Source organism: Gymnogyps californianus, chromosome 7 (assembly GCF_018139145.2).
Source record: "Gymnogyps californianus isolate 813 chromosome 7, ASM1813914v2, whole genome shotgun sequence".
NCBI lineage: Eukaryota > Metazoa > Chordata > Aves > Accipitriformes > Cathartidae > Gymnogyps > Gymnogyps californianus.
In genome coordinates, this window is record NC_059477.1 from 22,109,941 (window position 1) to 22,122,996 (window position 13,056).

Consider the following 13,056-nt stretch of genomic DNA (forward strand, 5'->3'; position numbering starts at 1 on the left):
CTCCTACCCTGTGATGTGGCGTGTGCAGAAGAAGTATGGCTTGAGCCTTCTGGAACACCTTCACATACTTAAGAGACAGACTAGTTCTAGGGGTCTGGCAGGCACCCAGACCCTTGAAACACCTGTACTCCAGTTAAATGCAACTTGGAAGGGATACCTGAAAGAGTTATACAAGATAAGGAGAAAATAATGCTTATGTCAGACATAGGCACTTACTAGCAACTGGATAATTCATGAAATGTATTATTACGGCATTATGCATTGGACTAGCTCTTGCTAATAGAAATAGAACAAAATTAGACAAACCATCTAACCTGCCTGTTCTGTAAATAAGACAGTGTACAAAAGAGCAAAATTAGGCTGAAAATTGAAACCGAGAATCAAGACCAAGAAAAGTCTTCAGAGGGTGACAACCACCTTGGTTACTGGTAGTGAAAAACATTGCTGGTTTATTTATCATGTTTGAAAACCATCTGCCAGTTACCAGGCTTCCTGTGATCATGCTCAGCCAGGGTTTGTGTCAGGAGGCATAAGATACTGAGATGTAGAAGGAAAAAGTGGAACAGCCAGGAGAATGTTCATTTTAGAGCAGTAACTGCAGAGTGGTCATACTTCTGCAAATCAGCCCATTTTCAGAGGCAGCCATGTTGTGACTACAGCTGCCATTACCTCATGACGACTGCTAGCTGTGCCTATCTAGCTCACACACACAATGTGTGTGTTTTCTTGCCTTTTATGGTAGAAGCAAAAGACATTCTTTTTATCACTTCCTTTGAAACCTGGCAGAGGTAAGCAGCTGCATTTCTGAATTGACCGTTATGCACCTGGCTGTCACTTTTTTTTTTACTACTCAGTAGTAGAAGAAGAAATTTTTATTGACAGAATACAAATCAGGACACTACTGAAAAGCCAGGAAAAACCAACAGAACTGATCTAAGCTGCAAGGTGCTTTCCTCCTGAGGCAGCCCTCACGTTTGTGGGATGACTGAAAAAACTACTAGATGGTTGTCTGCTTGTGGTATCAAACGGACAAGGGCTCCAAGACGTAGAAGACAAGTGCTTTGAGGAAATGTCATTGAAGGCACAGCACATAGAAAGACGACGTGCACATTCTCTTTTGTATAAAATGGAGAAGACAATCATAAATATAGGCTAGGATCGCAGAAGGTGGGCGACAAGTCAGAGCGCTCTTGCCTGTACAGACAGCCTTCAAGTAGCGACCTTGGAGTGTAAGAAAGGTGGCAGTGGCTGTAGCTGAAGTGAGCAGTCATGGGTGGTCATGTGTTTGAGCTGAACCCTGCTTTTCAGGTATCCAGCAGTCACTCTGTGCCAAGCCAGGTATCTTCAAGTCACGTATGGATAAAGTTACAAGTATGCACAATGGGAAGAGGATTAAAACTTGCTATGAGTGGATTCAGAAAGGGTATCTGAGAAAAGCAAAATATAAGAGTATTTCAGAAAAATGTGCTGCTTTTGATCCTTTACAGTCATTCTTTCTAAATTAAATCAGCAAGTGTTAGAGCAGATGGGCTGGTGTAAACCAGTGATTTAACTGGAGCCAATGAAAAGATGCTAAGAACAGCTGAAGATTTGGGTACTAAAGGGGAAAACAGAAGCGATGTCCCACAGATAAGTACTGGTGTACAGTAACATACTGAAATGAGCTATGATGGGTGTGCCTTTGCCATATTGTTTACTTCTGTCTCCTAGGAAGGCAATGCAGGGGTCATTTGATAGTTGGAATTGCTATTCAGTCAGGTGTGGTGGGCTGCTTTTCCAGTTTTCCTGCTACATCAGTTGTAATTACATTTAGATTTATCACATCCTTTAGATTTATGACACCCTCTTTACTCAATGGAGAAATCCTTTGAAGAGATACTCTATAAAAATGGTGGGCATGCTCTGCTTTAAGAAAACTGAGTGCTCTGTTTTGGGCAAAGGCTGTACTAAGAAGTCTGTGTCCTGTCAATATGATAGTGATGATGAGCTGATCACTGAAAGAGACACCATCAAGTGATACTTTTATAGTTTTAAAAACGAAGTTTAATTGTTAAAAGTTTCAACATCAAAATGCATCAATTCTTTATTAGATGGAAAAGTCCTCTCTGCCGTAGGAATCTGCTGCTTATCAATTCTTCTAGGACTTTTTCATGAATGCTTGTTCATGGCCTCAGATCTCTGAGAAAAACTTCCATAAAATACTTGCTTTCGAAATAAATATAAAAGCATAAAAAAGTGGAAAATCCTGGTTGCCAGAAGCCTAAACATAGTAGGTGAAACAGTAGAGCTATTAACCTTGTGACCTACTCTCTCTTTCCTCGCATCTGGCTACTAGTACAGCTTTGGCTGACATGATTGGCATTTCTTAGGCCACATAGTATTAGGCCACTTTTGTTTTCAATATGCGCTTCAATTCCAGGCTAAATTATTTTTAGAAGGCTCTAATGAAAATATTTTCAAGATATGGCTGAACGCAGGATTTACATACGTTGCTGAAGGGGGAAATCAGGCTGTACAAACAGCCAGTTAGAATAAAATTAGCTACCTACTAGTTAACAATTCATGGGCATTGTTTGGAGGATAAGCCACCAATATCCTGGATTGTCTGAGTGTAAGGAAGCCTAACTAGTTTTACTGGCAATTTCACAGAGTGAAAAATGGAGTTCTCTCTGAAATCTTCATTTATTCTAATCAATGTTAATTAGAATTCTTCAGGATTTTAAACATTGGCAAAAATTCAGTTGTTGGTTAGCTAGTAAATATCTTAAGACTTGGACAGACAGATGAACTGTTTAACAGTTAACAGTATAACTAGTATGCTGCTACAAAACTCTGTACAATTTGAGGACATTTTCATGCAACAAAACCAAAGAGCCTATTGAAACTCCCTCCCCCTATCACATTTTCCAGCATTTTGTTTACAGTTTTGATAATTTGAAGAGGTTTAAGCGTGTAGCCAGGGAGGAGGCTCCAGTAGCATATCGGATCTCTTTCAGGATGCCAATCCATTCCTTCTTTTCATCATCATACCTGCAATTAACAAAATAAGGTCAGAACATGGCTTCTTAAAATTTGAGTTTGATGCTTCATCACACATACATGAAAAGGAAGATAGTCCACATGTTGCAAAGGCTTGTAGCAACCATGTGCTGAGGGATGCCACAAAAGGCTGCCTTTGTCCTCTAGAACAGAACAGAACAGAAAGATGTTCTTGCGCATGCGAGTTGTCCTTTTCCTGGTCCCTAAAGCTTGTTGCTGGCCTGTGTCATACTTTAATGACTCCTATAAAAGCTTCCTCCTTGTCTTAAGTATGCCTTCTGAATTCCTTCAGATTCTTACATATAAAGGTGGTTTTTCTGGGTATCCTTCCTGTCCTTCTGCCAGTTAAAACTCCTGAATTTACCTTAGCAACTGAAGAGTCACCGCAGAGATGTGATGTTTCATCACTGCTACCGTGATTTAGATTAAAAAAAAAAAAAATCTAGGAGATAGGGATTTCTGATTCTCTTGGAACAATTACTCATTTGCCTATGTCGTGGTTTAACCCCAGCCGGCAGCTAAGCACCACACAGCCGCTCGCTCACTGCCCCCCCACCCCTGGAATGGGGGAGAGAATCAGGAAAAAAAACTCGTGAGTTGAGATAAAGACAGTTTAATAGGACAGAAAGGAATGAAAAACAATGATAATGATAATAATAATATGACAATAGCAATACTAAAAGAATTAAACTATACAAAGCAAGTGGTGCACAATGCAATTGCTCACCACTCGTAGACCGATGCCCAGTTAGTTCCCGAGCCACGATCCCCCTCCCAGCCAGCTCCCCCAGTTTATATACTGGGCATGATGTCATATGGTATGGAATGGCCTCTTTGGCCAGTTTGGGTCAGCTGTCCTGGCGGTGTCCCCTCCCAGCTTCTTGTGCCCCTCCAGCCTTCTTGCTGGCTGGGCACGAGAAGCTGAAAAATCCTTGACTTAGTATAAACACTACTTAGCAACAACTAAAAACATCAGTGTGTTATCAACGTTATTTTCCTACTAAATCCAAAACACAGCACTATACCAGCTACTAGGAAGAAAATTAACTCTGTCCTAGCCGAAACCAGGACACCTATTAACACATGAGTATGTACAAACCTCTGTGTATACAGGCTTTTCTGCACAAGAATGTCACGAAACAGAGGATGTTTTTATGGTACACTTACAAGGCTAAACCTGCCAAGAGATATGGCAACTTACTCCTTTTAAAGAGTAAGAGAGTCTGAAGATCATGACTCAGACTGTTCAAATTATTAGTAGGTCCAAGTCTCATATTTGTTACTTTCTGACAAACATTTCCATCTGTCAACATGTGCTTTACAACCTGTGCTATGGTTCATTTCCGGAGTTAAACAGAAAACTAATTTTACCCTCCAGGGTCTACAAACCTCAATTTTAGATATGGCTTTCCACCAGGAAAGTGTGATTAAAATTAAACTTACTTCCATATGTCCGTGACTTCACTGGGTGCAAATTCTTTAGATTCAAGCTGAATCATTGCAAAGCCTCCAATAGCATACAAAGCTCCGCTTAAGGCGACTAAACTGACGGAACTTCTCTCTTGGGGAAATTCAGGCATAATCTCCCACCTAAGGATGAAAAGAAAAAAATAAAAGTCAAACAAACACATGAGAAATATTCTAAACTGAATGCACTAAAATACACCTCTGGGCAGCATAAATTCAGGTACCAAGGACCGCTTGAGTGAATGGTTTAGTAAAAGGAAAAAATTCGGAGATTTATCAGCAGTGAGTTTCAATGTCTCCATCCCCACGGGGACTTCCTGCAAGTCTTAAGTGAAGGAATTACACCGTGATGACATCTCTTCCCAGAGACCACTTCTTACAGGTCGCTTGGTCCCATCATCAGTAATATGCTTTATACAGATGTATTGTTCCCCAGCTACTCTCATTTTTTCCCTATAGTTTCCAAAATGCATATTCATTTCAAGTGGCATTGACATAGTAATTTGAGTTTAAAAAAAAAAGTCACTGGAGCTCATTAGCATACCTTCAGATTTTCTGCCAATTCACACCTATGAACGCAAAACATACAGACATCCCACTTCTGGATAATGTCAACATCAAAACTAATAGGCTAATTTGTCTCGCTTTTGTGACTTGACTGTAACAAAACAGAGTGAACCAAGACAAGAACCGGCAGAGTTTTCAGACCACAAGCTGCACGTGTCTCTGAACAATGGAAGAGAAGAATGTGCCAAACATCATGGTAACAAAATGACCTTTGCTTTCTATAGAAGGTGTAAAGTTCAAAGTTCCCTCATAGAATTACTTCTTGCATAATTCACGTTGTATTGTTAAATTTTATAAGCTCTTTGGCATAGCATACATTTAAGTTAAAGCTTTTGTTGTGAGGTTGATGGCTGCAATGCCACCTGTCAGTGAAGACAGCACAGCCAAATGTGTTTATATATTACATAGAAGTGCTTATTAATAAAATAAAGGTGCATCCAGGACCACTTACAAGTTTGAGCTATCATCATAAAGCTTTACTGATATTATTTTAAATGAAAGTTTGTAAATAAGATGATAGGAAGGAAAGGTAACAAAAGTAACAAAAAGGAAAATTAAGAGTAGAAAGACACAGATACAGAGGGTATAAACTCCTGGAAAATCATAAACATTTGAGGGATGCTGACTGCAAAAGATTCTGGCTGTGAGCAATAACATTGGAAAGTATCTGGAGCAAATACGTGAGCTAATTCCAGGTATGACTTTTACTCTCTTTTGTCATAACTTTTTCTTTACAGTATTTCAGAGCATGCACTTGAAAGTCTTTCTGGAGTTTTCATATTAAATAAATAAGCAGAATTATCTGCCTGTCACTAACTAGTGGTAAATGGTATTTGCTGTGACAAGTGAACAGCAAAACATCACAAGGCCACATACTCAAAGGACATTCAGCTAGTCCTGTTCAGGCACCTGATTTCTCTTGCTGGGGTTTCATGTTTAGTGCCAGTGCTGTTTCAACTAGATTGCGCAGCCCTTGCCCATCTCTCCCACTTCTCCCCTATTATGCCAGCACACCTGTTTATGTGGCTGTGTGGTCAACTAAATCGGGAAAGTAATCAGATTTAAAAAAAAAAAACCAAAAAAACTGAGGGTGGGTTATTTTCGCTACATGAGCTCTTGATCATGTTCACAGTGTAGCTGTGCTAGCATAGAAAATGCACGTGGGGGCAGGAAAAATGGCCAGAGATACGGGCTCTTCAGGCTGCTGCTGCTGCTGTTGCTAAAGATGTGGATGTAGAGCAAGTGACTCAGTGGGAGTACAGGCACCTGAACACCTTTGTGACTCTCATCTCAGAGCTCCTAAAAGCCTAGATAATAAAACACTTGCTTAAGAACAGCTTGAATATTGCACTCACTTATTGGTGGTCAGGTCAAAAGCTTCAACAGATGCGGTAAGGCCTTCTTCAGTGACACCACCTGCAATGACAATCTTGCCCTTATGGATAGCCGTTCCAAACATCGAGCGAGCCACTTTCATTGGAGCCAGGTCTCTCCAATCTCCTTTCTTGGGATTGTACACAAACAGTCTATTAGTGCATTTCCTGGGGAGGAAAAAGAGAACCTGTGATCATTTCTAATGAACTTTTGGCTTGTTCCAAGTGAGACCTAGTTGAGGTGGATTGTGTGGGTTTATGTATAACACCTCTTTCCTCTCCATGAGATCCTTTCTTGTATCTAATCTGGGAATCTGCATGTCTACAAAGCACTAATCACATCCATAGAACTAAATCATATGTTAAATGCTGCTTACACAGGGCAGCAATTTCACTGTACCTGACAGGAGAAAGACAACATCCTTTCCCAGCGTGTTCTATTCAGATGGGTTTGTGGAGGAATGTATGACAAAGGTTATAAAAGAAAGATTATGCTGCTCTTTTGGCTGATTTGACAAGCTTGGATCTTAGATGTGATAACTTTGATTTTTGTAATGATATACCCATTAAGGTATAACAGGCATCACAGGTCAGCAAATTGGAAAAACTGACACAGTAATTCCATGACACCTAAGCATTTCTATCTGGAAGGAAAAAATACTTTCAGTGAGGGTCTTCATAGCTATGTATTACTAATGTGTCTGCAATGTAGGTAAAATTTGCCTTGGAAATAAGTACAGTCATTAAAATAACTAGTTGAGATTACAATTCATATGCAATTTTACCTTACCATGAAGAAGATATCCTATATGCCAGAATGTGTTCCCCTCTGCCAAATTGTTAGCAACCTCAATCCAGAGATGTAAAAAAGGGAAACCCTGATTTCTGAGTGTGAGGACATATAATCTATAAAGGACCAAGCAAATAATGTTATAAATTGTCATGAAAAGACTTAGAGACTCACTTATCATCAGTTTTTCCACCAAGACAATATATCAATCCATTGTTTGAGATAGTAGCATGGCCATATACTTTGATGGGTAGTTTTTTGATCTCACCCCATTTCATTGCCCTGGAACAAGAAGAGTATCACCGTCAGGCTCTTTCAGCTAACAATGGGCTATTTACATGTCCTCAGTGGGCATAATTAAATTTTAAACATACACAGGATCATAGCACAATACTGAATCTAGAGACTCCTCAGTGCGAAGGTCCTTGCCTGCAATTACATAGATCTTGTTGTCTGACTCTCCCAGCCCGAAGAGACACCTGGCTGACGGCAGTGGAGGAAGGGCAACCCACTCACCAGCGATGCTATCCAGCTGAAAGAGCATCAGAACAGGAAGCGTTAGGAAAGGCAAATAGTAAAAATCCACACAACGAGCATTGTTTCACAAAATTAATCTAATAGCACTCAGTGTCTCTCAACAGCTCCTCCGCTTGCCCGAACAGCCTACCCTTCCCTCAGTGCAGCTAATGAATGATGACTTCGACCCACCCATGCTTCATGGTGAATGCCACACAGCTCGCTCTGCATCTGCTCGCCCTCACTCATCCTCACAGAGTTTCTTTGCCTCTTTATTAAGCTCTTCTTCCTTGTTTAAAGGTCCCTCACTCTCTGGGTTCCCTAGCACATGTTGGAAAGAACAAGTTGTTGTTCTTCCTGCCTGAAGGGAGCAGACACTCTGCCATTCCACACCTATACATTTAGCTGGTCGTGCTCATCGCTACAATGAGAGATGCCAGACATCCTCACACTGTTCCTCTTAATGATCAGGAAATATCACAGAGCAAATGGCACAGTTGTTTCTTCTGCAATCCCTAGAGCAAAAGAGGTGGTGCTTCATCACAAATACCCTCAAAAGCTCCTGAGATCTCTGAAGGCACAATGAATAACGACTTCACTCCTAAGCAAAAAAGGCAGGCAGTGCAGCTCCATTGGCAATAATATTGATGTCATCCCTACTGAAGTACTCCTGCGGCTGTCTCAATTCACATCCAGTATGCTGAAAACACCTAAGGAGAAGCAGCAGGAGGACAGAAGAAAAAACAAACAAACAAAACAAAACAGTATTTTCCTACATCTGTGGTGCTTAATTTTTGTTTTGATCTGAGAACTTACAATTGAACCTGAATGCTCTCTAACATTAAAAAAAAAAAATTTCTCTCTTCTATTGCATAGAGATTTGCTTCACGAGGTACAGGAAGGGAAGGTAAAATGTGAGTTTGCATGAGTGTAAAGGCATTTGATGGAAAGCAAGAGAAAGTTCAGTCAAAGTAACCAGATCTGGGTTTAGCTCAGTGACATCCTTTTTCCAGAAGTATGTTCCACAGTCGAGGTCGCCATGCTAAAATGCCTCTCCCAAACTTGACAGACCACCCCTATTGGACAGGAAGTTTTATTGCAACAGTGGAATTTAGTTCATGGACATGGATTGCCCCAGTAGCTGGACCTGGGTGGCGTAATGAGGAGAAGATGTACCCATCACAGATCACAGCATGCTTAGTGAATCAGTCTTCAGGATGACTTATCTACTGATGATAGGGCATAAACCAGTCATGCATTTTTGAGCCAGTGGCAGCCTTGTTTTCTCCTGGGTTGCTAGCTACCAAATAAAATGGCAACAGGTGCTTCACTGGTGGAGAAAGGGAGATGAGTAAGTGAAAATTGGTTTGGCACCACATTAACATTTTAGAGGGAACAATAGCCACATGGGTAATGCAGACAAGTATTTTAACTATAGGCAGTAGCAGCAGCAAGCAAGCTTAAAGATGACAAGTGAGAGAGCAGGATTTCAGGAAATGGAGGTAGACATATAAAGTAGGATTCTGAAAACTTCATCAATTTTTAATATCAGTCTTGAGGTTTAGTTTTTCAGAGGCACCTTTCTAGTAGCCTGAGACTTAGACTATTCAATTCTGGATTATATACATTATGACATCAACACATCATTTCTATTAGAAGAATATTTCTGTAACAAGCTTTGCACTTCAGTGATTAGTGTTTTACACCTACGTAAGGAAACGAAACAGTGCTAATCCCTCTCTAGCAAACTAAGGCTTCCCTCTCATAACAAATGCCTGAAGCCAACTCTCATTGTGTGTGAAATCAGTGAGCCATACTCCTATGAACACTTAATATTTGCATTTTTTAATATCTGAAGGCTTTAAAATTCTATCCCTGCTTATCACTCTGCTTTATTTCATATTGAAACCGGACCTACTTTCACTCTTTTAGGCCAATGTGCCTACAGACAGGACATGGCCAGCAGCATATTGCATAATTCATCATGAGGTAGTTTAAATATCCCCCAAAGCATGTAGCCAGGTAGCTAAAAACACAACAGAATTAGTTTATGGTGCAAGCATGCCAAATTGTATTTTTGCTAATTTTTCTGAAACATGTTGTGGAAGTTACAGTTTGTATTAATCGGCCTTATATTTACACAGATTTACAAAGAGAGAAAATTACGCTCTCGGTTGAAACATGGTATTTAGTGTACTGACATTGACAGTTTGCCAAGAAAACAACCTTCTACCTCTAAATTACGTATTTTAGAATGCCTTTACGTTTTCAAGCGTAGATGTGACAAAAGGACTTCTGGAATTTTAGTGACAGAAGTGGCATTTAAAATATGCTCATTACTGCTGTCATAAAAATATTTCAGATGCAAAAAAAGAAAGCTAGAGCAGCTAAGCACTCAACTTTCATGGAAGTTAACAGAAATTCACAAAAGGTATTTTACAAAAATATTATTAGGCTTAAATTTAGGCATCTGTACCATGAAAAATCTGGGCCTTAAACAATGAAAGCTGGTGCCTAGATATAACATACTAATCCTTTTAATCTTTTCTGAGATCTCACCAGGGGCTTGATCTTGAAAGAGAAGATGCAAGTCCTTTGGTTTCCTTTATCTCTCTGAGACAGGAACAGCTCTCTACAGATACTTCTCCCCATCGACCATACAGAGAGACTAGACAACTCACTCGCACAGACTCAGAATACTTTTCAGTAACTCTTATAAGCACCTATTATTGCATCAACAATTATAAAGCTTATACCTGGAAGAAGTATGACTGGAAAGGCTGATCCTTGTTCTCCTCTTCCACATACAGTCCTCCAACAACGTAGACCTGATTTTGTTTGGTGACTATACTGGAATGATTTCTGGGAATCTGTTCTGCCAGGGCTGCTAAGTAGCATTCGTTTTCAAGAGGATCATAAGCCACTGCAGCAGTGTCATTAACCAGAAGAATTAGGTCTTTGACAAACATGCCGTGCCTGGGCAGGTCATTTAGGTAGCCAGGCAGTAAATCTTCATCTCCTACATCGCCATTCACCTCCCCTTTGGTTGACTTTTCTGTACTTTTGCTAGAGTCAGGCAGTTTTCCAGCAAAAGCATCCTTAATAATCTTTACTTTTTTCTGAAGGTCTGAGTTGCTTTTAATTATATCATCCTTCTCAACATGTTCTTTGAAATATTTTTCTGGCATAAGACGAAAACGTATGCAGTCAAAAATTTCCCCCAGGCTCTTTACTCTGTTCTCCTTGTCTGTTCGGACCCATCTCATTACTGCTTCAAATACCAGTTCTTCCTTCTCTACGTTTAAGCTGTCAGGTGAAATAACTGAGATAAGTTCATGCGGGGCAAGCTGCATGAAGTCCTCTTCTTTGCAGATCTGCACAAAATGATCTGAGACAAAATCACGGGCAGAAAATGCAAGTCTTGGGCAATCAAGCAGAAGACCTAACCGAAGGATGGCCAGACAGTTACCAACAGCAAGCCTCTTCTGAAGATAGGAGACGCACACAGTGAATACAGAAGGGATCTGAAAGCGACTGGCCAAAGCAAAAATATCTTGCACGTTAGAATCATTAAGATCAATACTTGCTGAATAAAGGTATTTGACAATCATATCCAGGATGTTGGGGTCAACGTTATCTAGAACTACCTCCCTCTTTTTCTCTTCATTTTGCTCGGACAAGAAATACTCACGAAAATAAGGGCTACATGCCGACAGAATCAATCTGTGGCAAGGCAGGCTTCTGTCACCAGCTTTTAGAGAGCAATCTATAAACTTTTTCTCTTCGAGGAGTTCCTTGAGGCCATCCTGAAGAAGGGTGGATTGGTAAAGTCTGAGCTCTTCAGTGAGTTCCCTTTGGGAATCCATTTTGCAAATACTTGGGAAAGGGGAGGGAGCAGAAAGCTTTAGCTGTTGTCTGCCCAAAGGTCTGTCTGTAAAAAAGGCAGACCAATGTGCTTTGCCCTGCCTGAAGCCTCTGCAACTTAATCTCGCTAGCTAAATATAGGTACATACTCGTACAGGTTGGAATTTAGGATGGATGGTTTGGAAAAAAAGTTGCTCTCGCAGCTGTCAGAGACTGAAAGAAGCAACTGTTGCTTTTAGTCACTATGGTCAGGTTTTGCCATCATTCTCCACATTGAATCAATGAGATTACGTGCAATGTAAGAAATTATTTGACATGAGTAAGGACAGCAGAATCTGACCCTCAGTGAGACAGCTATGAGCAAGAACGTAAATACACGTTACCATATATTCTGAAATAGAAATATTATTAATCAAGCTGTCAGCTGCAAATAGTGTTCACTTTTTCAGAGTTGCTTAATACATCTCATTGCTGCAGTCATAAAGATATTAAAAAACTCCAGAACTTTGCATCAATTATCTATGCTCTATTTTTTTACATACCCATATCACATCTGCAATTTCTTCAGATATTGATAATAAGACTTTGAGATTCATTTTGAGCTTCTTAATATCCACTTGGTTGTATTTCTTTGTAAACAAAACCCTACTGTTTAGACATAAAATATACATTATTCAGGTAAAGTTCTGCTTTCAAAAACAATTTAAAATTAAGCCTCCACCCCCCTTTAATAAAACCATTCTTCATTTCAGGTAATCTGTAGACATTATCAATCCTTTTAAATTTGACTGTACTAGAAAGGGCGTTAACTGCTGTTAAACTAAACTGAAAACAGTACATAGGAAAGGTAGAACAGAGAATGAAAAATATGTAATCCATCCTATTATTTAATGGATGTGTAATTTAAAAAACCTAAACCCCCCTGAATTTAACCTAAAAGCGCCCCAAATCAGGCAAGTAGTTTGAAAAGTGAATGTAAATTTAGAAAAATTATGCATATAGTGAAGGTTTCACAATTTAGACTGCGAACATTTAGATTTTTATTAAAGGTGGTAATACAGATCCAAAACAAATTTGAAATTTTAAGTTGTTTAATGTACCCTGATATATTTTGCCCATATAGAGAATGCTTTTTACCCATATGGTAAAATGTTCTTTGAATGTAACGGAAACAGGATCAAAACACAACTATTTGAATGCAAGACCTACAACGAGGTATAGCATTATCAAAGTTTATTGAAATCATGATTCCTTTTCAATATACGCAGTATTTCATTAAAATATATACCTTGAAAGATTTTCTACAAACACCACAATTATATTCACACCACAGTTACTTTACTGTAATGGTCAGCTGCTAAAAGAACAGCTGAGAGGAGAGCTCATTTGACTTTTTCCACTTATAGAAAATAGCGCAGAGGTCTTATCTCACTAGAAAAC

At 39.6% G+C, this 13,056-nt stretch overlaps 1 protein-coding gene across 1 annotated transcript; it reads right to left on the reverse strand.

The window, feature by feature from the left end:
- Nucleotides 1-2,028: 2,028 nt before the first annotated feature.
- KLHL41 (kelch like family member 41) lies at nucleotides 2,029-11,633 on the reverse strand. Its single transcript, XM_050899876.1, has 6 exons — nucleotides 10,509-11,633; nucleotides 7,611-7,768; nucleotides 7,411-7,518; nucleotides 6,429-6,614; nucleotides 4,483-4,629; nucleotides 2,029-3,030 (listed from the first exon to the last, which is right to left on the reverse strand). The coding sequence occupies exons 1-6, from the start codon at nucleotides 11,616-11,618 to the stop codon at nucleotides 2,919-2,921; spliced, it is 1,821 nt and encodes a 606-aa protein (XP_050755833.1). The 5' UTR covers nucleotides 11,619-11,633; the 3' UTR covers nucleotides 2,029-2,918.
- Between the last annotated feature and the right edge of the window lie 1,423 nt (nucleotides 11,634-13,056).

Coding starts and splice junctions, on each gene's coding strand:
- KLHL41 (XM_050899876.1), bottom strand. CDS start 11,618: ATGGATTCCCAAAGGGAACTCACTGAAGAGCTCAGACTTTACCAATCC. Junction 7,769..10,508: donor TCCAGTCATACTTCTTCCAG/GTATAAGCTTTA, acceptor ATGCTCTTTCAG/CTGGATAGCATCGCTGGTGA. Junction 7,519..7,610: donor GTATTGTGCTATGATCCTGT/GTATGTTTAAAA, acceptor TTCTTGTTCCAG/GGCAATGAAATGGGGTGAGA.